The sequence below is a fragment of the Callorhinus ursinus genome, unplaced genomic scaffold, assembly GCF_003265705.2.
Source record: "Callorhinus ursinus isolate GAN/ISIS: 27379988/994484 unplaced genomic scaffold, GSC_fseal_2.0 scaffold72, whole genome shotgun sequence".
Classification (NCBI taxonomy): Eukaryota; Metazoa; Chordata; class Mammalia; order Carnivora; family Otariidae; genus Callorhinus; species Callorhinus ursinus.
Window position 1 is genome coordinate 5,367,508 of NW_027397134.1, and position 26,000 is coordinate 5,393,507.

The following is a 26,000-nucleotide window of genomic DNA, read 5'->3' on the forward strand; positions in this document are numbered from 1 at the left end:
TCATATCCATACTCTTCATGCCGTACCCAGCTCTCAAGTCCCCGAAGTTCAGCATCCAAAGAACGAGGAAATGCTATAGGATAGGAATGACTGATGGCAGACGCCATCAGTGTTGAACACCCAGGGGGAACTGGGTACTCCATAAAGAGATTCTCAGGGCCCTGCCTCTCTAGACCTCCCTAGCTCAGTTGCTTTCCACAGCTGCTTCAACTCCTTCCTGTCTCCCTCCTCTACCTCCTGCAATGCCCAGAAGTAGTGACACCCATTGTGACCTCTCACCTTTAAGTTTTGTTTAGACTTTCTCTTCCCCAACTCATTAAATTTGTGTATCTTTTATATCTGCAGTACCTAGCAAGCTACTATGCTCTTCACAGTTTGCAAAAGGTTTTCCTCATATAGTAGCTCACTTAGTCTTCACAGTGCTCTTTGTAGTAAGATGCTATTATCACATTTTGTCAAGGAGGAAAAGCAACAGAGAAGTTGTCCAAAGCTATCCAGCTAGTGGAGGAAGTGGCAGATAATGTGAACAGCTAGCATTATCATCTTTAAGAGCAGTTAACACTGAGTTCCTACTGTACTTAGCCTTTTATATAAACATCTATATAGTTTGATACATGTTATTTCATTTTCACAGTAGTCCATTTTACAGATGAGGAAACTGGGGCAAAGAAGTGAGGTAACTTCCCCAAGATGACATGAGTTGGCAGGGTCAGGATTCACACTAAGAGGCTATTCCATCCTGCCTCTCAGAAGCAAGGGTGTGTGGGCGCCTGGGTGGCTCAGTCGTTGGGCGTCTGCCTTCGGCTCGGGTCATGGTCCCGGTGTCCTGGGATCGAGTCCCGCGTCGGGCTCCCTGCTCAGTGGGAAGCCTGCTCTCCCTCTCCCTCTCCCACTCCCGCTGCTTGTGTTCTTGCTCTCACTGTCTCTGTCTCTGTCAAATAAATAAATAAATAAATAAATAAATAAAATAAAATCTTAAAAAAAAAAAAAAGAAGCAAGGGTGTGGCCAGGATGGGTGGTACAAAGTGTTGACAACAAGAAGAGAGTCTTCACTGGAAAGATGGCATGGGCTCCACAGGCCAGGAAGCCCTTAGTTCTGGGTGCTGGGAGGCTCAGAAATGAGGAGGAGCTTATCTTGTGTAGACTTGAGAACACACCTAACCTGAGGGGTGGAGCTTTACAACCAGATAACTTGGAGGAGAAAGGAGCTGTGGGTCTAACATGTATCTCCCACAGTGCTAATGGAATTTTGCCCTTCCATTATTTTATTTTGAAAATTTTCAAATATATGGAAGAATTGAAAGAATAGTTCAAAGAATACCCATGTATCTTTCACCTAGATTTGTTAACTTTAAGCCAGTTTCTCTTTAAGTATTTACACACAACACACACAATGTACTTTATTTTTGCTGAACTATGAAAAAGTAGGTTGTAGATATTTTGACTTCACCTTTATTCTAATAAGTTTCTTCTAAAAATTCTTCTGTATAACCAAAGTATCGTTATTGCACCTAAGAAAATGGATAGTAATTTCACAATATAATCAAGTGTATAGCCCAAATTCAAATTTCCTCAGTTGTTCCAAAAATGTCACTCATGGCTGTTTGTTTTTCAATCCAGAATTGATTGAATCCTAGGTTAAGTGTTACATTTGGTTGCTGTGTCTCTGGGCTTTTTTAATCCCTGTACTTTTTTTCCCCTCATGACATGAACTTTTGGAAGAGTCAAGACCAGTAGTCTTACAGAATGACCCACGTTCTGGATTTGCCTGATTGTTTCTTAATGCTTAACATAATTTTTTCACAAGAATGTTACATCAGCAATGGTGATGGTGATGGGTAGGTTTTTGAACAGAGGTGAGATTGAGCTTCTTTGGTTCATCAAGATACCTGTCTAGACCAGAGGTTCTTAACTGGGGACATGACTAGGTTTCAGTCCTTGACAGACAGACAGACAGACACACACACACACACACACACACACACACACCATACCTAAATCAAAAGCACATTTTCCTTGTATGTGCCTTTTTCTGAGCGGGGCTGCTTCTTTTTTTTTTTTTTTTTAAGATTTTTATTTATTTGGCAGAGAGAGAGCACAAGCAGGGGGAGTGGCAGAGGGAGAAGTAGGGAGCCTGATGCGGGACTCGATCCCAGGACCCTGGGATCATGACCTGAGCCGAAGGCAGGCGCTTAACCAACTGAGCACCTAGGCGTCCCTGAGAGAGGCTTCTTGACCCTTACTAGATTCTCTAAGGGCTTCAAGACCCAAAAAGGTTAAGGTCTGCTAGGTGAGGCAGGCAATACAGAACTGGTTTCTGGGATCTTCTTGACGCTGAATCAACTTCCTTTGCGGGGATGGCAGTAAACTCTAACTTTCCCTCATCCTAGCTTTAGATCAAAGAGAGGTCTGTCCATTTTGTTAAACCTGGGAGCCAGAGACAGCCTGTGTATCCTGGTTCCAAGGATCCAGAAGAATTTCTTGTCTCCTTTCAGGTGTTCAGAATGCCAGGATTCCCTCACCAACTGGTACTATGAGAAGGATGGGAAGCTTTACTGCCACAAGGACTACTGGGGGAAGTTTGGGGAGTTCTGCCATGGGTGCTCTCTGCTGATGACAGGGCCTGTCATGGTGAGTGAGACCCTCTTGGTCATCAGAGTCCATTGACGGCACCTCTGGTTCCCCATGGCCTTTCATCTGCCAAGGCCTCCCCTTTTATTTCTTCAGTCATTTAATAGATGTTTGTTGAGTACCATTTAAGTGCCAGGTAAGATCCTTCCCTTAAAATCAACAGTCCAATGTTGGGAGTGGGTGGGTGGGTGGGTGGGCAGGGAGGAGACACAGTACAATGGGATTAAGGCCTCAGAGGAGAGCATTACAGGTTGAGGAGGATACACCCAAATTGTGTGCAGAGAATCAGAAAAGGTGACCCTAGAATGGGCTACTAGAGAGTGGTTCCACCTACCTGCTCCAGAAATGGGCTTTAAGCCTAGTCACAGGTTTGCCAACCCTGCGTTGGAGGAACTGTGCCTTCCTAGTGGGGATGATGACTTCTGGCGACTTGCTGTCATGGCTGAGACCAAAACAGTTTTTTGTAATCTCAGAAATGACAGGGAGGCACCAATCTGACTCGTCCTCTGGAAGCTCTAGGGCAGGGAGTGCAAAGGTGGATTGTGACTGGGACCTGTAGATCCTTGATTGGAGGTCACTCACGTACCCCTACCCTCCAGCAATGACAGCTCACTTCCTCCATCTGTCATCTGTCTACCCTTCTTCCTATCTGCTCACAGGTGGCCGGGGAGTTCAAGTACCACCCAGAGTGCTTTGCCTGTATGAGCTGCAAGGTGATCATTGAAGATGGTGATGCATATGCCCTGGTGCAGCACTCCACCCTCTACTGGTAAGGTGGTGTCCATCCTCCCCCTAAGAGTGGCCAAGAGAGAGAAACAGATGGCATGGCAGTGTGAGTTGGGCAGAAACAGTACGAGGGTGTCAGAGCACTGGATTCCTATCATCACAATGCCCGTAACAACCTCAGTAATCTGTAAGCAGACAGTTAACATCTCTCTGTCCTCTGTCCTCTAGTCTACTGTGAGAATAATGACACTCTGCCCTGCAGTCCTCCCAGAGGGAGAGAAGGCTGGGAGGTACGCTCAGAGAAGGATCCCAGAAAATTAAAGGCAAAAGCCCCTTAAAGCTCACCCAGTCCAATTGCCTCAGTTGACAAAGAAGTCAGGCTGAGGCCCAAAGAGGGGAAGGGGACTTGGTTCTTACTGAGAGTCAAAAGCAGAGCGAAGAGAACCCAGGCCATTGCACCCACATTCCCACCCTACCCCAGGGACCCTGGGCTCATTCTGAGCAGCCAACTGGAATCATGGCAAGGATGGTAATAGTGGGAATGTGGGTACTATTGCTTGAAGCCACATGGTGCAGTGGTTGCTGGGGCTTCCAGGTGGGGCTCCAGGATCTTAGCCCCCTTTATGTTCCTCTTCCCAGTGGGAAGTGCCATAATGAGGTGGTGTTGGCACCCATGTTTGAGAGGCTCTCCACGGAGTCTGTTCAGGACCAGCTGCCTTACTCCGTCACACACATCTCCATGCCAGCCACCACCGAGGGCAGACGGGGCTTCTCCGTGTCCGTGGAAAGTGCCTGCTCCAACTATGCCACCACTGTGCAAGTAAAAGAGTGAGTATTTTGAGGACCCGTAGAGCAGGAGTTGTTAACGTAGAGTCCTTGGATGGGCCTCAGGGGTTGCAGAGCTCCCTTCACCCTCATCTCCTATCTTTCTCCTGGAGCTCACTGTGCTCTAACCCCACCTGGGGTTGGCACTTAATCTTCCCTTTGCCTAGCTTGCTTCCCACCAGATAGATACTCAATGCCAGAACAGCTCACCTTTCATGCATGAAGTTTCATATCATGTTTGTTCTTTGAAATTATCCAGCTTGATTATGTATATTAGTTTATCATCTGTCTTCCTGACGAGTTCCTTCTGGAACTTAGTCTTGTTCAGTACTACATGCCCAGGGCCTAGAACAGTACCTGGCATGTAGTACATGTTGATTGATTATTGTTTTGTTGGTTGAGTAAATCAATGGAGGAAGGAAGAGAAAGAAGTTAAGACTTCATCCCAGGTCCAGGCCAGAGACCAGATGGGGAAAGAGTCTGTATTTGTCTAATACCATTAATGAGGCACCTGTGGCTGCCAGCCCCGTAAATAGTGACTGTGCATGTACTGTGTGCTGAGCACTAGGTACTCGCAGTATAGGTGAGAGGTGCGAGGGGTGGGGAAGTCAGCAAGAGGTGAGATCTGCACTAAAACCTCATTAGATGAAGGGGGGGCACCGTGTTCAGTGCAGGGGTGGGAGTCTGTGGTTGTGTCTGGTATAGATTGGGTGGTTGGGAGTAGCCAGAAAGGGGGTATTAAGTCATGTAGGGATTATGAAGACATGAGCAGGTCTTTTGAGGGATAAGCAACAAGGTGATGCAACCAGGTTAGCGTTCTAGAAGGATTCCTGGGATGGGTGTTGGTTGGGAGAGGAGCAAGCCTGGTAGTGTAGAGACCATTTAGGAGGCTATTGAAACACAGGTGAGAGGTGTTGGTAACTATGGTGATGAAGTGAAGGCAGGATTTTTGAAGACAGCGAGGGTTGGGGGGCATGAGAGAACTCCAGGTAGGGAAGATGTCATCCAAGTCTGATATAGGCCACTGGGTGAGAGGGGGTGCCCTTCACTGAGACAGGGCACCCTGTAAAGAGCATTGCGTTTCCCCTGTGAGTGGTCTGGGTCTTGGGGGCTGGTAGGAGCCTGGCGCCTGGTGAGCCTTCCTGCACAAGTGAAATTGGTCAGGTGTATTTTTAGGATGTCTTCGTCCTGACTCAACTCTTGTCTGGCCCAGGGTCAACCGGATGCACATCAGTCCCAGCAACCGCAACGCCATCCACCCTGGGGATCGCATCCTGGAGATCAATGGGATCCCCGTCCGCACACTCCGAGTGGAAGAGGTACAGTGTGTGTCCAGTCTGTCGTGTGGGGGTGGGACATGGAACAGACCCTCTGGGACATCAGGCTGTGGCCTTTGCCTTTCTCCATCCCCAATCTATCTCTGTCTTGCCACTGAGCCTGTGACCACTGGTGACCTCCTGTATCAGCCTGGCACATTCCCAGGACAACAGGGATGGCCTGACAGATGGGATATCTGACAGGATGCCAGGGAGAGGGCACTGTGGGGCTGCTGGCAGCTGGAGGCCACCATTAGCCAAGTTGAACATTGGCCATATTGTGCTTGGATCATCTGGGCTGATGGGTGGCCTGGGTTGGGACAGCCTGTGGGAGCCAGCCTTACACTGCTCTTGGCTACAGGTAGAGGATGCAATTAACCAGACAAGCCAGACGCTTCAGCTCTTGATTGAACATGATCCTGTGTCCCAGCGCCTGGACCAGCTGCGGCTGGATGCACGACTCTCCCCCCACATGCAGAATGCCGGACACTCCCATACCCTCAGCACCCTGGACACTAAGGAGAATCTGGAAGGCACACTAAGGAGACGCTCCCTGAGGTGCTACCTCCTATCCTGATTCCATGCTGACCCATGCCTATCCCTCAGATGAGGTTGAACTGGCTTTGGGAGTTAGAAAGGGAACCCGCCAGCTAGGGACGAGCCATGAGGATTGTGCTGACCCAGCTCCCCCCATAGGAATCACAGTTCATAGCCAGGGCCTGTGCATGATCTGACCCAGCTGTCTGCCAGGTTTCCTTAGAAACCAGAGAATCAGCCCCTGTCCACTGAACTCCTGAGCTGGACAGAAGGCAGCAATGCCAGCCCCTAAAGGACCAGCAAAGGGAGGTGCAGGGCTCAGAGGCTGGAGTAGGGGCACAGGGAGGATTAATAAGTATAAATAAAGAACACTGAAAACTATAAAGCAAGAGATGAATACAAACTGTTTTAGAGTTGAGGGCCCAATGGTCAAAACCTCAGGGTTGTCCAGGTCCAACAGGAGGGAGCGGTTGCCCTGGATGCAGGTGCCAAGTGGGGAGACTGAAAGGAGTCTGAAGCAGTGGCTTTCTAGACGGACACACCTATACCATGCCTTTGAGCTGAGCTCTCTCCCTTCACAAATCACATCATCTCTCTGAGCTTCTGTTTCTGCATCTGTGAAGTAGGGTTGTAAGACAAAGGTGGCTGTCTCACCAATTATGTAAGGATCCAGTATGGAAAGGGATGCAAAGTAGCACAGTGCCAGCAAAGGGTCAGCACTAAGTGAGGTGTTGTTAATATCTCTAGGAGTCAAGTTCTCTATCTGCCCTCCTGATCAGACAGACTAAATCACTCAGGGCCCTTGCCTGGCATCTTTTGGAAACAGGGCCCTCCCCACAGGTTGCTGGCATGAACTTCTGGCTGCCCTCTTGGCCTCGGCACAAGTGAGCTGGTAGTGGTAGCGCAGAGAAGGCCTGAGAACGTGGCGGGGCGGGGTGGTGGCCAGAGAGCTGCTTAGATATCTAGAGGACCATCCTCTGCAGGAGAGACGGCAGCTCACCTTGTGTGCTTCTGTGGGCACAGTTGGTGAGAGGCAAAGCAAAAGAGCAAGGGCTAAGAAGCCTGTGGGCGGTCCTTTCTGGGTAGCCCAAGTGAAATAGGATGTGCCGGAGAGAAGTTTGCAGGGTTGCAATTCACCTGCAGTGCTGTGGACTTCAGCCTTCTTGTCCCTTCTTCAGGAAGTCAGTAACAGTTATCAACCATTACTATTACTGGCTGCTTTTAAAAATGTAAGTACACTGGTGTTATTGCTGTAAAAATCGTACATGCTTATTATTTTAAAATTCGGGAAATGTAGACAGGTAGAAAGATGAGCAAAATAGCCAGAATCCCATTTGGTCATTTTTTGGATGGTGGTAGGCTGTCACTCCAGCAGACCTGGGAGGTGGTGGGATGACCATCTTCCAATGCTGTTATATATTGAGCACTATAGGCTAGTAGTCATTCCAGGTGAGTGCTCAGGCTTCCTGCTCTGATTCTCAAATAAACTACTGATGTTTGCAGCTCCAGAATGGCACATCAGTCTCACGTAAGAGCTCCCTCCCCTCATCATAGCACCTGAACTACAGACATCGGGGTGGATAGAGTAGTAGGGTGGCCTTGAGGTTTCTACCTCCAGGGTTTTACTGGCAGGTCTCTGAGGACTACCCTAGCCCTACCCTCATCTTTCCTCATCTTCAGGCGCAGTAACAGCATCTCCAAGTCTCCTGGCCCCAGCTCCCCAAAGGAGCCCCTGCTATTTAGTCGTGACATCAGCCGTTCAGAATCGCTCCGCTGTTCCAGCAGCAATTCACAGCAGATCTTCCGGCCATGTGACCTGATCCACGGGGAGGTCCTGGGGAAGGGCTTCTTTGGGCAGGCCATCAAGGTGAGCACAGGCAGCAGCTGCTCTGCTCCTTGCCCCCAACCCCTCTCTCACCTTCTTTCGGGGAGTTCTCATGACATGATCTCACTCCACACCCTACAGGACACCAGGCCCCCCTTCCTGGCTGCAGGTGATGGTGTGAGGGCTACACTCCTGCCCTCCTAGGCCATCTAAGGGCAGCGTTGCTGTCGCAGTGAGCTTGGTGGACCTGGAGACCCAGGTTGGGATGAGTTGTGCCCATGGCCCTGCCACCTCCAGTCAGCGGAGGTTTTTAGGTCCCCTGAGGCCTCAGTGCTGGGCATATTGCAGGGAGCATACGGGGGAGTTGCCCCTGCCTCCCTGACAGTCTTGGGGACTAACCTCTCTCTCTTTCTCTCCTCCTCCTCTGCTGAGAGCTGGGAGGGGGGGTCAGGTAAGCCATGTGTCTCAGCTTTCAGGGCATTGGGGCTGGAGAGCTCACCCTGACCCACCCAGCTCCCTGGTGCATGTCTGTGGCACTGACCCTCCTGTCCCCAGACTTCTGTTCACCCAAGGGACTCATTCCTGTGTCAGATGACCAGAGCCCCTGCTTGGCTTGCCATTGTCCCCTCCTGCCTCCTATACTTCCCTTTTCTGCATTCTCGCCTCCCCTCTGTGCATGCCCAGCTCTCCAAGGAAGAGGGTATGCTCCCCTCTGAGGCCCTTCTTGCCTCATGCTGTGTCTTCTACACATGAACTCTGTCAGTCTGATCTGGCTCAGTATGTCTTCCAGGGGATGGGATGGCCAGTTGCATATATTTTCACACAGTTCCCCAGAACTCTGCACCAGTAATAGTTGCCCTCCTTTGTAACTAGGTAACACACAAAGCCACTGGCAAAGTGATGGTCATGAAGGAGTTAATTCGGTGTGATGAGGAAACACAGAAGACTTTTCTGACTGAGGTAAGAAGATGGGGTGGTGGGAGTTAGGAGTTTGGTTTCACTGTTGGAAGAGGGAAGATCTTACTAAACAGTTTCAGGAGCAAACATTTTAGAATCGCTTTCTTAAAAGCTGAGCGGAAAAGAGCTCTAGAGGAATGCCTAATTATCTGTTCAATGAACATTTACTAAAGACAGCATGATCTGGGTACAAGGGATACAGTAACAAATCAGATATGGTTCAGAGGAGCTTACAGCTAGTGGGGGTAATGGACATGAAAACAGACCAGTTTAGGACAACTAGTTACACTCACCACCTGAACACCCTGCTAAGGGAGCCTGGATTGGGGCCTCCCAGAGAACTGTCACCCTTGTGGAGCATTTACACAGTTTTTACCACACCTCCCAAGTTGTTCCATTCCTTCAGTTGGTACTCCCGTGGTCTGGGTATTGCCCTCCAGGCCTTTGTTTCACTCTCAGACCCTCCCATTCCAGTTCCCCCCAATAAAATTCCCAGAAAGGCAGGATCCCAAGGGTGAGGCCTGTGAGGCATCCCTATCCACGTGGAGGTGTTCTACCCCATCATGTAAGACTGGAGGTAGGAGATGCAGGTAACACCCATCAGACTGACTCCCTGGAGGAAAGGGGGTGAGGAAGACACAGTGGGAAGTAACCATCCACCCTCCTTGGCCTCTACCACCCCCAGGTGAAGGTGATGCGCAGCCTGGACCACCCCAATGTGCTCAAGTTCATTGGTGTGCTATACAAAGACAAGAAGCTGAACTTGCTGACAGAGTACATTGAGGGGGGCACGCTGAAGGACTTTCTGCGCAGTGTGGTGAGCATACCTCCCTCACTGCTTTGCCTGCAAAGGGTCATGCTGAGCAGAACTGGGCATAAGCAGGGAGGGTTCACTGGCAGACCATGTTGACCCATGGGCCTGGATCCCAAATGGGACAGGGCCCCAGAGCCTCTGATGGGCATTCCCCCATCCCGCAGGACCCGTTTCCCTGGCAGCAGAAGGTCAGATTTGCCAAAGGCATCGCCTCTGGAATGGTGAGTTCTGCCAGCGGTGGGAGTGGTGGCAAGGTGGGGATGGGGAGTCAGGATAGGTGCGGAGATTGCTGGCAGGTACTGGAAGGCAGAGACCCCAGCCTGGGCAGCTTGTGTGGGCTGGGTCGGTCAGTAGCTGCTTATTGAGCTTCTTCTGTGCCTGTGGAATTGCCCCCAGTTGCCTTTTCTTAGCTCACAACCTACTCTCAATGGGTCCTAAATCTTCAAGGGCAAACAGGGCGTGGGTAAGGCAAACTAGTAGTGTCCAACTGCTGTGGGAACTTGGCGCAAGTAGAGAACTTCACTGCCTATGAAATCAGAGAAGGGAGAGATGTGTTCTAGTTAAGCCTGAAGGATGGGTCAGAATTAGATAAAAGTTCCTCTTGGCAGAGAGACCCCAAGGTTGAGGTGATGACAGCAGCAAAGACCTGGTAGGAGAGAGGAGGAAGTAGTCTGTTTCACCTGGGAAAGAATGAGACCAATTATAGTAGTAATACCAGTGACCGTTGCTGAGTGCTTTCTATATGCCAGGCACTGAGCTGAGGGACTAACGTGTATGTATGTGTTCCTCACGACAACCCCAGTTTCCAGATGAGAAGCTAATCTAGAAAGGGACAGGGCAAGGAGCTTAGGCTAGTCAGTCTGACCCCCAAGCCTGAGATTTTAATCACTGCCTTCATGTGGGGCCCATGAAGACTGTGTTAGTCTGGAGGTACATTAAGATCTCTGTGTTTCAGACTGAGGGGTCTGGACTTTATTTAGGAAGCCAAAAAGACGGTGTAAAAGATACTTAAGAAAGTTTTGTGAACAGAGCTGGTTTTTTTTTTGAAGATGGGTCCGGTGCAGTCAGTAGGTGGCGGTAGAGTTAGGAGAACTGAAGGCAGGGAGACCAGGGGTGGGGCTAGTGAAACACTTCAGGTTTCTGAATTAAGGTATGACTGTGGGGACGGGAGACTGGGAGGCAGGGTGCAGAGAGACTGGTTGGCAGCAAGGGAGCAGAGGTAGGGGGAGAAAGAGTAGGGGTGGCTTGAGGTACCTAGAAGAACGGTGGTGTCATTTACCAGATGTTTGCAGGGGCAGCAATGTTGGGGAAACAGGTCTGGAAGAACTAGTGTTGCCTGAGGCTGATGTGTGGTTAGTGGGGGTCAGCATGTGTAGAGAAGGTGGCTTTGAGGAGGCTGGAAGGAAAATGCAGGCACACAAGAGTCTCAGGAGCAGGTAGCATGGGAGAGGACCAGGCAGCCTTGGGAGAAAGGACAGGCAGGCAGGTCACAAGAGCTACAGCATTCAGGAAGAGCTCCCTGGGTATGTGAGCAGAGCCAGGAGCCTTGGGGATGGAAGCAGTATTAGAAAAGACTGGAGGGGGGCGCATAGGGAGTTCCTTCCACATTGGCTAGGGAAGGGAAGAGAAAGAAAAGGAAGTGGCTGCAGAGTGACAAGAGCCAGGAGTAGAGGCCTGGATGTTAGGGGGGCGGGAAGCAGAATAGCAAACAGAGACTTGCATGAAAACATTGGGGTAGGAAGAGGGAGAAGTTAAAGTGTGGAGAGGGAAGAACAAGGAGTGTGCTAAGTCTCAGAGAAGGAGAATATCAGGAATATGGAACCAGCTGGCCAGGAGGAGGTCACTTCTTCCCCTATCACAGGCAGGAAGGATCCAGGGTGGCTGAAGCCAGAGATTGGGGTAAGGATGGCAGTGAAGGGGGCTAGGAGCAGTGCATCTGAGGGCGCTCACTTCAGGTGGCCTGGATCTATGTAAAATGGGTAGAGGAGCTGGGGGCATGCAAGGGCCAGGGCCCATAGAGTTGGGGACTTTAGGAGGGAGCAGTGAGTGTCTGGAGCAGCCACTGGGTTGGGGTCAGTGAACAAAGGATGGTCAGAAGGTGGTAGCAGGGAGAGAGAGGAAGCCCAAGCAGCCTTTGGCTTTCTGTTGGTGTTGGGACAAGGGAGTGACAGCAGGAGGCCCTAGCCCTAGGGTCCAGATTGGGTTCTGAAGCTGAATAGGGATGGCCTGGGAGAAGAGCAGGCCCCCAGTTGCGGAGTCTGCATCTGCTTAAATTACTGGCCATTGGCCTCAGCTCTTACTTCTGTTCCAGGCCTATTTGCACTCCATGTGCATCATCCACCGGGATCTGAACTCACACAACTGCCTTATCAAGCTGGTATGTCCCACCACCCTGGGTCTCCCTAGGGTGAGCCCTCTTGCCTTGTCACAAAGGAGACTGACTGTTCCCTTGTGCTTTAGAACTGAGTTGTCACCTAAGGCTCCTGTCTTGCCTTTCCTGCCGTACCTGATGCCCTCCTCTGTCTTCTGGGGGCTCTCAAACACATGTAAACACAATTACACCAACTCCCAGTAGCAGCCTTTGAAATCCTTTGGTCAGAGGGAGCTCCAGAAGTTCCTTAACTATATATAGAGCCCTGGTGTTTTTCCTGGATTCACCCCATGGTAGTTCTGTAATGCAGCTCACTACAGACCCTATTCTACAACTGTGGCACCTTGAGGCCTCACTCTGAGGCCACAGAGCTAGTAAATGTACAGTGGCCAGTTTGGGGTCAGCATTTTTCCCACCACCCATCAGCTCTGGTTGTTAGCATGTCATTTCTCCTGCTAGCTTGCAGTCTAGCTCCCTGGGTGTCCACTAACTGGCCCTGGCTCTTCCCTCTGAGTCCATACTAAATAATCTTAACCCTTTTCCACATGACTGCCCTGTAGCTGTTTGAAGAGCTTATCTCCCCCCAAGTCCCCCCACTGACTACCTCCACCTTATCTTTTTCTGTCTTATCCTGGTTCTAGCCATGCCTTAAATCTTTTGGGGAACAAGGCAGAATGGGATTTAAAAAAAATAAAGAAAGAAAGAAAGAAATCCCTTTTTCTGCCTCTAAGTTCCACTCTCTAGGTCCCAGAGCCTTACCCCTCCAGGCTCCAGGGGCTCTGCTGTGAACACCCCCAGGTCTGGGGACTCTGCTGTACAGACACCAGACTGTTAGAAAACAAATAATCAAAGGCTTGTCTGCCAGAGAGAGCTTTAGCTGTGACTCCCCTTTGCTATGTACCTTTTCTCCCCTTCTCAATGACTTCTCTTGGGAATGTCCTGACCTGGCCCTTGTCCTACCAGGACAAGACTGTGGTGGTGGCAGACTTTGGGCTGTCACGGCTTATAGTTGAGGAGAGGAAAAAGCCCCCAGTGGAGAAGGCTACCACCAAGAAACGCACCTTGCGTAAGAATGACCGCAAGAAGCGCTATACAGTGGTGGGAAACCCCTACTGGATGGCCCCTGAGATGCTGAATGGTGAGTCCTGACACTGGACAATGGAGGGGACATGCCCCAAGAAGGGAGTTTGGGGGCCACATCTTGGAGTAGAGTCCTGGGTGTTCAGGGGAGGCCTGTGAAGTAAGGCCAGGTACCCACAGCTGATGGCTAGATGACTTTTATCCCTTGTCACACTGGACCTCATAAATTCCTTCCTCCCTGAGCTCCTGGGCCTAGGGTGAGACCTGACTGTGGCTTTTGTGCCCCAAGGATAGCTGAGAACTCAGGCTGTTTATTGCCAGAGATTTCATGCCTTTTCTTTCTCCCTGCTGAGAACTGAAGTATGGTGCCCCCTCGTGGATAATACTCAAACCAACCATAGATACTGGCTAGGATTCTTGAAATGAACAGGGTTGTGAGGCCTCAAAAATGGCCTGATTTAACCCTTTTTTGGAGTCTGAGGCCCAGAGAAGTTCAGTGGTTTGCCCAGGAACATACAACTAGCTAATGACAGAGTCCAGGTGAACCTTGATCCAGTTCTCTTTCACTGTCCCATGCAGTTTCATTTTGGGCAGTGTGTTTTATAAGATCTCTCTGAGGCAGCCCACCCAGGGCTGAGGAAAGATGATATTCAGAGGGTGCCTGTTCTGGGCAGCCTTTATGGCATCCCTGCAGAGCCTGTTCTAGCCCTAGTTCTTGGCTGTGGCCTGGTTTGGCCCCAGACTCAGTACAGAGCAGATAAGAGACCAAACCTAACTGCCTACTCTCCTGTGTTCCCCAAGGAAAGAGCTACGATGAGACAGTGGATGTCTTCTCTTTTGGGATCGTTCTCTGCGAGGTGAGCTCCAGCCAGCACAGAGGCCAGGCCTGAGGCAGCGGGCCTAGTAGTACTGCCCTGCCCCAGAACTGGGACTGCTTCTTGTAATGATGGGCAGTACACCATAATGGGCAGTTCACCATAAAATCAATGCGAGACACATTTGAGTCTCATGGGTCCCATGAGAAGGATTGGTTTTTTCAGGTGAGGAAACTGAGGCTCAGAAAGGGGCAGCGACTTGCTCTTAGTTCCACAGCCAGGAAGGGGCAGATGAGAGTGTCCTTATGGTTGTCCGTCTAGCTCTTGGTCCAGATGCAGCCTTTCCCTCTGGTCCTCTATCCCCAGGCCCTAGTAGTGCCGTAGCCATCAGCCCCACAAGTGGAAGTAGCCACTGTAGCAAGTGCCAGTCTGTCGAGCACAGTGGGGTGGATAGAGTGAGTCTTAGAAAGATCTCTGCCGTTAGGAGCTTAGCTCGGTGTGTCTGGAAGCACTCAGTCAAACACATATGTTCAAAGTCTTCTGTAACTCCTACAAATGGTGAGTGGTAGAGGAGAGACAAGGGACAGTTGGAATAATGAAGGAGGGTTTTTTTAAAAATTGTTTTCTTTAATAGAAGTCAGTTGAGCATTTACTGTGTGCAAAGCACTAAGCTGGCACCGAAAGATTTCAGACGTGAATCAGACCCTATGAACTCTGACAGGGGACATAGACATGAGGGGATACAGCAGGGCAGAGTGGGATGTGTGGAGCTGCCTCTCCAGATCTGGAACATCTTGCTTCTGCTGCAGTGAAGCCTCTTCTAAACCCTTCTCAGTAACCAGACTCTCAGTTGAGAGAAGAGTCTGGATTCGTGAGATTTGGGCATGGGGGACGGCTCCCTAACCTTGGTTTTTACCTCCCTCTTCTGCCCATCCTTCCTGTCCATACACCAGTATCCCACTGCCCTGTGACCGCACCCACCACAGTCCACTCCTGACCAGCCATCTTTTCATCTGCAGATCATCGGGCAGGTGTATGCAGATCCTGACTGCCTGCCCCGAACACTGGACTTTGGCCTCAACGTGAAGCTTTTCTGGGAGAAGTTTGTCCCCACAGACTGCCCCCCAGCCTTCTTCCCCCTGGCAGCCATCTGCTGCAAACTGGAGCCCGAGAGCAGGTTGGTATCCCGCCCCTTTCCCCCACCTCCCACAGGCCTGGGATGCTTGCCCCAGCCTTCCGCCGTCCCCAAGCCCTTCCCAGGTACAGGGGCGGCAAAAGCCTTGAGCTCAAGGATGCGGCTCTCCACCACTGAAGCCGCCCTACCAACTCTGATCTGTGTGGTGGGGGTGGTTGGGGGGACAAGGGCATAGCCATGAGTGACCTGGATATAACACACACACAGCCATGAAAACAAATTGTAACAGAAGATTCACCCAAACCTATGCCGTTCCAAAAGGATAAGTGTTCTCATGTTCACCTGTGTCCAAACAAATATAATCTCAGATACAGAAAAGTTTTTTATCTTGCCCTGCATTTTCCTTGTTACTACCCAGTCTTCCTGTTTATCATTTTTGTTGACTATGTGAAATTCAGTTCAAGAGACTGTCCGAACATATTATAATATACATAATGTAGGGGCGCCGGGGTGGCTCAGTCGATAAGCTCAGGTCATGATCCCAAGGTCCTGGGATCGAGCCCCACATCGGGCTCCCTGCTCGGCGGGAAGCCTGCTTCTCCCTCCCGCATTCCCCCTTGCTTGTGTTCCCTCTCTCGTTATGTCTCTATCTGTCAAATAAATAAATAAAATCTTTAAAAAAATAAAATAAAATTGGGCGCCTGGGTGGCTCAGTTGGTTAAGCAACTGCCTTTGGCTCAGGTCATGATCCTGGAGTCCCGGGATCAAGGCCCACGTCGGGCTCCCTGCTCTGCGAGGAGCCTGCTTCTCCCTCTGGCCCTCCCCCCTCTCATGTACTCTCTCTCTCTCATTCTCGCTCTCTCAAATACATAAATCTTTAAAAAAAAATTAAAACATTAAAAAATAAATAAATAAAATTAAAAATACACATAATGTAGATACTCAAGTTTTTTCAGTTTCTCCTTATAGGTATTACTACAGTGAGCATATTTATGCATTTAGCTAATATCTCCTTTAAAAAAAATTTTTTAAGTGACCTTTATTCATCTCAGGTTATGGTTTTCATTATTGTCAGCGTTACCCCAGTTTTTTCCAAGTTTGTGCATTAGAGAACTAGAATCTGTGCTTGTTTTTCTGCTCTCAAAAATCCTGTTTCTTTTAAGCAAATTCAAGGGGCACCCGGCTGGCTCAGTCAGTGGAATGTCCAACTCTTGATCTCAGGGTTGTAAGTTCGAGCCCCACGTTGGGCATAGAGATTATTTAAATAAGTAAATCTTTAAAAAAAAATCATATATGACTAAAATATATAGCACATAAAGTGCATGTTTTCTATGATCATCTAACCATTGTACCCCTCAGCTCTTCTCACTCTCCTGCTCCATCCCCTCAGGATAACCAGTTGGCACATAGCCTTTATTTCAGAATGGTTTCTAAAGGTCCACATTAGAGTTGGGAGGCTCTACATTTTGTTCCTTCATGGGCCAGAGGACTGCCGACCTTCAATAACACCAGAGTAAGAGCATGAGGAGAAAATGTGAAGCTACACAGTATTTGTTTGCTAATATCCTTTCCTAGTCATTTTAAATGTCTGTGTTTAATTCACTCAAAAAATACAGACTGAGTGCCTGTCCTGTGCTCGACACTGTCCTGAGCACTTGGCTGAGCAAAGCAAAGCTGCCTGCCCTCCTGGAACTCACATTCTCACAAGGAGAGATGATAAACAATAGATAGAATACCCTTCATTGAATATTAGGAAGTGACAAGTGGCATGGAAAAAAGACTTTGCAACTCTCCAGACAGAGCTGAAGAAAGAGGATGTGTAGGGTGCAAGTTGTAATTTTAAATATGGTGAGAGTGGGCCTTGCAGAGAAGATGACAGGATGGTTAAACAAAAACATGGAGGAGATGGAGGAGTAAGCCTTAGCTAAGCTAAGACAGCTAAGCTGTTTCCACAGCACTGGGAGCCTGCTGTTTGTTTTCCCCTTCGGAAGAGCTGCTGAGCCTATGAAATGTCCCTTCCTGAGCAGATCCATTGATGTGGAAATAGTCTGAGGACTGGAAAGAATCTTTAAAAAGGCACTTAGTCCAATTCCACCTTTGATGATTGCATTTTCTCCAAGACATGAGAGGAGCCTTTTTTCCCCTGAACTTTCTTTTTTTAAGCTACCCCTTCAAGCAAGGCCAGCCTTGTCACAGTGCTCTCTCTCATCGTCACAGCAACCCTACACAGTAGCTGTAACATTATGTAACATCCCCATTTCCTGCAGAGGCACAAGGTTAAGGGGCTTGCCCAAGGTCACACAACTAGGAAGTGGTTGAGCTACAGGCCTGGGTGCCTTACACAGCACCCTGTGGCCCTGCCCTTGTCTCAGGTGCCTTCAAGTCACCCCCCCCTTTTTTTTTTCTAGACCAGCATTCTCAAAACTGGAGGACTCCTTTGAGGCTCTCTCCCTGTACCTGGGGGAGCTGGGCATCCCACTGCCTGCAGAGCTGGAAGAGCTGGACCACAATGTGAGCATGCAGTACGGCCTGACCCGGGACTCACCCCCCTAGCCCTGGCCCAGCCCCCTGCGGGGGGGCGTTCTGCATCCACCATTGCCCCCTCTGCGCCCCATCCCTGCTGTGGGCAGGGCCGTCCGGGCTTCCTGTGGATTGGCAGCTTGTTTAGAAACAGAACAAGCCATCCCTACTACCTCCCCAGGAGGCGAGCGGGTGCAGCACCAGGGAAACACATCAAGGTTTGGGGGTCTGGTTACTGTCTGTAGATCCAACACTCGCCTGAAAGCTGTGAAGAAAAAAAAAGAAAAAAAGAAAAAAAAAAAAGCCTGGCCCATGAGCCGGGAGGAATCTGTTACTCGTGACCACTTGGGACGTCCCTGGCATTGGGATTCCAGGAGGCTCTTGCTTACACTAATGAGCATGACCTGGACCTGCTGGGCAGGATTCCAGGGTGAACCTGCCTGTGGGCTCTGAAGTCTGTAGTCCAGCTGGGTACAGGAGGACTTCCAAGTGAGAGTGTGGACGAAAGACTGGTGGCCAGGCGGCTATCCAAGGATGTGAAGTGACAGTGGTGCTACCCACCCCTCCACTCTGTGTCCCACCCTCCTCTGGGGCAGGGGTTGAGGGAGCAAGTTTTGAAGAGTCCCTTAGTTTGTGGTGGAATTGGCCAGGAGTCAGGGGATGGGCTAGTTTGCTCATCTACCAGGGCTAGGGGCCACATCAGTGTGAGGGGGAGCTTCCACCTCATGTTCTCAAACTGTACTGCTAGAGGCTTGCTGAGAGCTCCTGGGCCTCTCTACCTGCAACAAGCACTCACCCACAAATGCAGCAAGAGGCTGGGGCCTGGAAAGAAAGGGGCCCTGCCCTCTAGAAAGCCCATATCCTGGCTGCTGTCAGGCATACCCTGGTGGGCACCTCAGTCAGAAGCCCAAGACATTTATCTTAGTGCTAGATAGGTTCTGGAGGATTGTGTGGCTTGCCGCAGGCCCAGTGTATGAGCCAAGAGAGTGGGAATCTCAGCAGTCTCTTGGCCCTTCCCTTGTGGCAGCCATTGCTCACCCTTCACCATGCCTGGTCCAGGTAGCAACTTGGGCAGGACGAGGTGGTGGCAGAGTCCCAGAGCTGGGATGCTGGGGGAGACTGCTCCCTGAGCTGGGCTTTCTGGCTTCTACCTCCCTTGTTGGTTGGCCCAGCTCAGTAGCTCCTTGTAGCTCCTGGCTGCAGCTTCCTCACACAACTATGGGCACTGAAAAGCGCTGGAGGCACCCTCTACATTGGCTCCCAGAACTCCAGGGACCCTTAAACACAACAAAATTTGCCTCCTATGTGTCTGTGAGCTTGCACCGTATTTAACAAATTGGGAATGGGTTTGGGATATTACTGCAATGTGTGGTGGTTGTGTTTTTTTGGGGGGGGGGGTGGGGGGAGGTAGTAGGGGGGGAGTGATCCAGGAGAGTGGTTGATGTTAATACTGTTTTGTTGCTCTATCTGTTGGGTGATATGTGAAATACTGTACATAGGCCTGATAAGTTGGGGGATTAGATGTCCTCTCTGGACAGAGTTTACCTGCTATATAGACCATACTTATATGTGGAGTGTGCAAGCTTGCTGTAGGGTTGAGCCCTGGCTCCGAGCAACCCTAAGTCAGAATTTTGTGGCTGGTTGTGCCTCAGCTGTCCCCAGCAAGCATGGGAGTGGTGGGCCCATGGTGGGCCATTGAGCAGACCAAATAAATTAAGCAGTTAACATAAGTGATGTTACTGAGAATGAAAAATTGATTTGGGGCCTGACTCAGCAGGAGGAGGATACATGGGGGTTCTGCTGGCCACTTTCAGGCCCCTGCTCCATGACTCCCCACAGTAGGGGACTACTCATGCCCCGCCCCACCCCCAACTCTAATTCCCTCTTACATAGACACCAGTCTGCTCCAGGGAACAAGCGCTTCCCACCTGAGGCAACCCAATCCTTGAAGCAGGTCTGACTGACCTGTGGGCCCAGTCCTTCCTTTGGGGCCATACACTTCCACCCTCTGATGCACGTACATTGCTGTAAGCCTGGATATCCTCCCTGCATAGCCAGGTGCCACCTTCATAAAGGGAAGAAATGAATGCAAGTCACCTCCAGCCCTTGTGTTTTCCTTCAGGTGCTTGAGAGAAGACCTGGCCTTGCTTCTACACCTGGGAGATGGTGGGGCAATGGACAGGACGGTATCTGGCTAGTGGGATCCTGGGCACGGTATAAATCCATATACCCGAAGGTGATTTCTCCCAAAGCTTGGGGAGTTCAATTTAAGGACAGAATCTGGTTCTTGGCAAAACTGATAAGCCAGGGTACCCCTTGTTTGTAGAACTATAGAGCAATGTCTAGGCATGGGCCAAGATCACCCCGGGTGTTCCTAGAGGCAGAGAATGTGTTGCTGAAGTCTCATGCTGAAAAAGTCCAACAACTTCCCATTGGTAGCTTCTAGAGCCCTAGGAGTCACCCCCATAGGGGCCTTCCTCTATCTAAAACTGCTCCCTGCAGCCCAAGGACCCATCCCCCTCTGCACACCCATCCATCCCTTTGGCTGCTGCAACAGCACCACCACCCATCCCTTGTCTCCAGCACCTGCGAAGGGCTGCCTAGATGTTCATTTTAACTACCTCCACCTTGGGAAGAATGCTGATGGGGGAGAAGACTTGCAGTGACCAAACTGCCTGTGGGGAGGCCAGCATACCCATCTTTCCTATAGCGTCAACCTGAATGATTCCTAGTGATGACAGAAGGCAGGGGCAGCAGCTACCCACCACTCAGTTGTTGCCGCCTCCCAGTTACGGGGCCAGGGTTAATGACAGAAAGCCAGCGCTTGCCACACAGGTGTGGACGAGGTAACCAAAAACCAACCAACTTAGGGGAGGAGTGTCCTGGCACCCCATAAAAACTTGGCAGTACAGAGTTTTGGGTTTTTTGTTTTTTAATTTATACAAGTCAAATGCAGAGCAATTTCCTGCACTTTATATGCAGGTATCAGAATGAGGTATATAAAACATGTACACAGAAATGCTTTTATAGAAAAGTAGAAACCAGTAATGTACTGTTCTTTTCTTCAGTATCACTAACACCAGGGGACCCATGAGGCCGAGGTCCCCTCAGCAAACCACTCCCAGGAATAGTCTGCTGAAGAGAATGGGCCCTACTGACCCCCCTCTCTCCCACGTGGGGCAGTGGAAGGGCTTTGGGAAGGAAGCTCTGGATAGGGAGCACTGCTAAGGCCTCCAAGTGTGGCATCAGGGCTTGGAGGCCCTGCTGAGCCACTGGCTCAGTGCAGCACAGTGCTGTGGAGAAATGTTACTCTCCTCTTGGCCATGCCAGGAGCTTGCTCTCTGACCTTGGGCATCACTTTCCCCCTGTGGGCCCCTGTGTCCAAAAGGCTTGAGGAGCCCTAAGGTCCCTTCCAATGGTTGATTGTTTTACAAGTTAGGGGTGCACTGGCCTGGAGGCCACAGAGCCACCTGCAAACTCAAGCCCCGAAGCACTTTATTACCTTGCCTCTGAGCTTAGTTTCTGAGTTAACCTCTCAGATGCAGCTCACAAGGCCCCACAGTGTAATTCCCGTAGGTTAGTTGGCTCTTGTCTTACCCCTGAAAAACGAAAAGAGGTCATTGTCCACCCTGAACAGACTGTCTAGGGTACCCCAGGGCCCCCTCAGGTCCTGTGGCCTAAAGCAGCTGCGGATCCTTCTCTACCCTCTTCCCAAGTGGAATGTTCAGTGCGATTCTTCCTTTCCTTTTGAAATAGGAAGAGTCCCTGGGCCCCGGGCCGGCCCATGGTTATCAAGGCACATCACCACCAGCAAGCTGGAGCACCCCCAGGAGCCCCTAGCCTAGATCCCATTCTCAACCCACAGTTTTGACTTTTGTACGAACTCCTTTCTGGTTCTCAGAGGTCAGTAGGGAGTTCCATCCCAACTATTTTAAAAACTGTATTTTTTAAATACTGCCTCTTGACCGCTTGACCTGAACTATGGATAACAGTATGCGCCACTCAAGCCCACAGAGAACAAACAGAAGGGCGGAGACCGAGGCTATCTTAGATAATAAAGCACAGAGGAGCCTGGGGGAGCTCCTTGTCTGTCCCTGGTTCAGTTCCAGGGCACAGGCAACGTTTGGAAGCCCTTGTCAGCAGCACTGCTGTGAGGGCTGCCGCTGTCTCCATCCACAGGCAAAATCCTGCTCCAGGGGACGGAGGAGGAGCATTGGTAGGACCCTACCCAGCCTCGCCCTCAGCACAACACCTGCTTCTGTTTTAGAATTAACCAAAAAAAAAAAAAAAAAAAGTTGAGGGAGGGTTTTAACCACAACAAAAAGTGTAGATCCTCCCAACTGTAGGAGGGTAGGCTGTCCTGCACCAGTATCTGCACGGGCTCCTGCCCATTATTGGTGGCTCATGCCCCAGGAGTGCCTGCCTGACCCATGAGGGGGGCACTGCCCTCCTGAAGGTCCACTGGAGTCTGGTTGGTGTGGACCACAATAGTCTTCTCATCCACGATCTCACAGGTAGGATTGGTGAAAGCAGACAAGGGCAGGGTAATTCGCTGCATCTCCCTCTCACACACTTGCTGGTCATGCTGCTCTTTCAGGTCCTTCCCCCTGGCAGGAAAAGAAGGAAGCATTCAGGCTGTGCCTCCTGCATGGCTTTGCTCATTAAATAGCATTGCTGCACCCAGGCAGGGGCGAGGGCTAAGCATGGTCAGAGCGAATCAGTGGCTGATGTATGAGATTTCCATTCTGCCAGATTGCCTTAACAAGCTCCTATACCTCTGGTCTCTGCTTCCTCATCTGTAAAACTCGTGTATAGTAGCATGAACCTCACCACTGCTGCAGACAGGCTCAGTGAAGATAGTGTGACTGAAAGCAAGATACGGTTTTGTTCTTTCAGCCAAGGGCTCCAAGAGACCCAGAGAACCATCTCAGTCCTAACCCATAAAGTTGTGCCGAAAACTTACCTATTCTAAGCTCTCTTATTCTAAAGTCCTTGGAAGGTGTGAACGCTGGCTAGAAACAAGGACTGTCCCCAGCCCATGCAGGGGGCAAAAGGGACTGAGGGCTGCTCTGGTCAGTGGGAAACAGTGAGACAATGACCATCAGATCCCTGCATGTTCAAACATCCTTTGAATTTTCATGGTGCTCATGACCCAATCAGGCCCTGGTGTTGCCCGTTTTACTCAAATGGAGTGCTCACTCCATGCTAAGAACTTTGTGTACATTATCTCACTTCATTCTTGACTGAACCCTAGGAATTAGGTCTTATCATTCATTTTACAGATGAAGAAATAGCTCAGAGAAGTGAAGGAACTGTCCAATAACATAATGGGCTCAAACCCAAGTCTGTTGGACTCCAGCTAATACTTAGAGAAATTCTGACCTGATCAGTGTCACCCCAAAGCAATGGTGGTACAGGGACTCAAACCCAGTCTTCTGGCTGCACATGTAGGGCCCTTCCCACTGGCCTGGACCACGCCTGTTGCAGGCCAAAGAGTTTGGTGAGTGCCTAGCATACTACACACCAGAACCAACACACAGGACCCAAATCAGCATACTCTGAAGTCACAACTAGACACATGGGCTCAACTGTCAGAGGAAATCTTCCTAGAAGGAGCCCACCCCAAAGAGGCCTTGAAACCAGCAGCTGATCGATGACTTGGTTAAACAACACTGGCCTACTTCAGACCGCAGGGAGATGGCTGAGATCAGATGGATTACACATCCATCATATGAGGTACAATGACAAATTTCCAGAGACTGAAGGATATTGAGAAAACAGCAGGGCCTGGGGGGGATGGAGTTTGCACAGGTGCCTCAGAACTATCTTTAAATCAACCAGTTCTATTGCATTCTAGTACCAGCTCAGCCTTGGCTGAGTGACACCTGGCAAAACAGCCTTGCTGAGCCTTGGTTTCCTCATCTGTGAAATGGGGATAATATCTGCCTCAAAATAAGATAATGAATGTGAATGCATTTTGAAAACAGCGGCACTGCTGTAAAACTCACAGAGGAGGTTATTATGATTTGCCCTGAATATGACTTGACTCACCAAGCAATGTTCTCTTAATCTGGTTTCCCAAGGAAACTCCTACTGACCCACCAAGGCAATTGTTTATGTGACCTCAGCAGCTCACCTCCTTTCTGGGTCTTAATTTTATCATTTGTAAAACAAGGACTTGGGCTTGATAACCTCCAGGGCCCCTGACATGCTGTAAGATTCCTCACATGAGATATGCTCTGATTCCCTATTTTTCACTGTAAGGTCACAGAAGGCAAATTTGTGAGCTCATCTCCCTGAGTCACCCTGGGTGACTGAGCTTCTACATGTGCAAGCCTAAGGCACTTGCCCCATCCTTATCATTAGGCTCTGTACTGGATACCGCCAACTCCTGCAACAGAATAACTCCCAGAGCACCCCAAAAGGAAGTGGAGGGACACGGTAAGATGGCTGTCTGGCCCAAGTGTATCCCCACTCAGCCTAAGATTCATTTTGCCCTTGGGCACTGCTCATCAGTTACAGCTGCCACCACAGAAGGAAACACCTCCTTCCATAATAAAACAAAAAGCCAGATTCTTCAAGGTTGCCCATGTAAGGAAAAACTTGGAAGGTCTGGATTTAATTTTATTAAGGGAGCCCCAAGCCAGCAGAAGGCCAAAAGGCAATTAACAAAAGAGGTGGAGTATGCAAATGTCCTTTGCCAAGGCCTGAATTTCAAAATCTAAGGGGCTGGAGGAAGAAGGAAAGCGAGAACTCACACATCCTGAGTACGTACTAAGGTGCCAGGAAATGACCTTCCCATCATCCACAATGAAAAGAGCTACCTATGTACCTACTGGATGCCACACCCTTTATATATGTACCACTTCCACACCAATTCTGCAAGATAATATTATGCACTTTTTATAGATGAAGAAACAGGCTTTGGAGTTGTCCTGCTTTCCTCAGCTACCTTCTTTACCGAGTGTCTGGCTGTGGCCACCTGTTGATAATGGTCAGGCTACATCATAAACAAGTCTTTAGGGGGAAAAAAATCAATTCATATTAATGGAGCAGAACAGGACTGGAAGAACAGCAAAGGGTAAAGGAAGGAGGTGCTGGGATTCATCTGGATTATAGTCTCATCCATTTAGAAGCCTCAAAACACACCCAACCCCACGGGCCTCCTGTTATTGGTGCCTAGGAGTGCTGGTGATGCAGAGGCCGTCCCCAGCTCCTTTCAAGATCTGAGAGAGGCCACCAGGCCTGCCGCATTGACCATCAAGCAGCTCAGCCCCTTCCTACTGCCTTTGTTGGGTGGGGTGGGGGGCCAGACTGTTGTCTGGCAGCCAAGAAGGAACAAAAGGCTTATTCACTGACTCAGCTTCTCTCCTAAGGGGGTGGAGTAGTGTTGACTTACAGTTTTTCCCTTGCCTTTTTATCAGAAAATAAACGCTCCCTCCGGATAGCACAGACACTGCACTTGGGGCAGGGACAGGGAGCTGCAGACTGGCTGGCTGAACCCCGTAGCCTAGACAACCATGACAAAGACCCGACAGGCTGAGCCCTCACCCGCCCTCACCCACCCCCACCTGCAGCCCTACTCCCCTGAGCAGAAGCCTGGTTCCTGCTCGCCCTTCCCAGCCAGGGGAAAACTCCATCCTATTAGCCTCATGGTCCTTTGCAGAGTTCAAGGGTTACAGTAATTCCATCCATGACTGCTCCAGAGCCATGATCCAGAGCTGAGCTGGCCAGAGTCAGCAGGTGTGAATGGAGCTGCTGCCTGCCTCTGATACCCTCTTTGGAGTGATGGAAACACCCCAGACTTCCTTCAAGCAACACAGGTTACTTCCAATTATTCTCTCACGATTTTCCCAGTTGGAAGTAGTGCTATGCCATACTGCTGCTCAGGAAAAGTTCCTCAAGGCAGCTAAGACTATGAACACAAACCCTATGCCCAACTACACTGTCTAATTTCACCCTCACAACAAACCTATATGGTGTCTATTAGGATCCCTGTTTCAGAGATGGGAAGGCAGATGCAGAGAGGTTAAATCATTTATTTAAGCAAATAGCAGAGCTGGGATTTGAACCCAGTACCGTGTACAGCCACCAGCAGGTAATATTGCCTTTTTAGGAAACATGAGAGCTGAAAGTATCATCACATCTAACCTCCTGCCTTTACACTTTTTACAGATGAGGAAACTCAGGAAACCAGAGAAGGTAAATTACTTGTCTGGTGTCACATCCAGAATTGACAGCAGTTGCAAAATTATATCCTGGTTCTTTTGACTTCCAGACCCAGGTATTTTATTTTCAAAGTTTCCATGTTTCCTACTGTCCTTTGCAATTCAAAGCAGATTTGCGCGACGCTGCTGAGCCTCGCTGGGCTTTTGGGAGATACTGATAATCCTTGGACACATCTTACTGGCTGTGTAGCTTAGACATGGCACTTAATTCTTCTAGGTC

At 49.9% G+C, this 26,000-nt stretch overlaps 2 protein-coding genes across 7 annotated transcripts in view; one reads left to right on the forward strand and one right to left on the reverse strand.

The window, feature by feature from the left end:
- LIMK2 (LIM domain kinase 2) overlaps positions 1-19,282 on the forward strand; it is a 56,351-nt gene extending 37,069 nt beyond the window's left edge. For all 3 annotated transcript variants that reach the window (XM_025858079.2, XM_025858080.2, XM_025858081.2), the window contains 14 exons: positions 2,496-2,631; positions 3,291-3,400; positions 3,997-4,185; positions 5,396-5,501; positions 5,860-6,056; positions 7,716-7,902; positions 8,734-8,820; positions 9,503-9,634; positions 9,796-9,852; positions 11,943-12,008; positions 12,966-13,140; positions 13,884-13,939; positions 14,917-15,074; positions 17,441-19,282. In XM_025858079.2, coding sequence (XP_025713864.1) covers positions 2,496-2,631; positions 3,291-3,400; positions 3,997-4,185; positions 5,396-5,501; positions 5,860-6,056; positions 7,716-7,902; positions 8,734-8,820; positions 9,503-9,634; positions 9,796-9,852; positions 11,943-12,008; positions 12,966-13,140; positions 13,884-13,939; positions 14,917-15,074; positions 17,441-17,585 — 1,801 coding nt within the window. In that variant the 3' untranslated portion in view covers positions 17,586-19,282. The remainder of the gene's footprint in view (positions 1-2,495; positions 2,632-3,290; positions 3,401-3,996; positions 4,186-5,395; positions 5,502-5,859; positions 6,057-7,715; positions 7,903-8,733; positions 8,821-9,502; positions 9,635-9,795; positions 9,853-11,942; positions 12,009-12,965; positions 13,141-13,883; positions 13,940-14,916; positions 15,075-17,440) is intronic.
- The window catches only part of PIK3IP1 (phosphoinositide-3-kinase interacting protein 1), a 39,748-nt gene that overhangs the window by 8,418 nt on the left and 5,330 nt on the right, over positions 1-26,000 (reverse strand). For 2 of the 4 annotated variants that reach the window (XM_025858084.2, XM_025858083.2), the window contains exon 6: positions 20,467-22,159. The exons of 1 other annotated variant lie outside the window; for it this stretch is intronic. In XM_025858084.2, the coding sequence (XP_025713869.1) occupies positions 21,955-22,159 (205 nt within the window). In that variant the 3' untranslated portion in view covers positions 20,467-21,954. Of the gene's footprint in view, positions 1-20,466; positions 22,160-22,934; positions 23,031-26,000 lie in introns of those variants that run through there. One more of the 4 variants, XM_073886776.1, reaches the window with a different exon arrangement.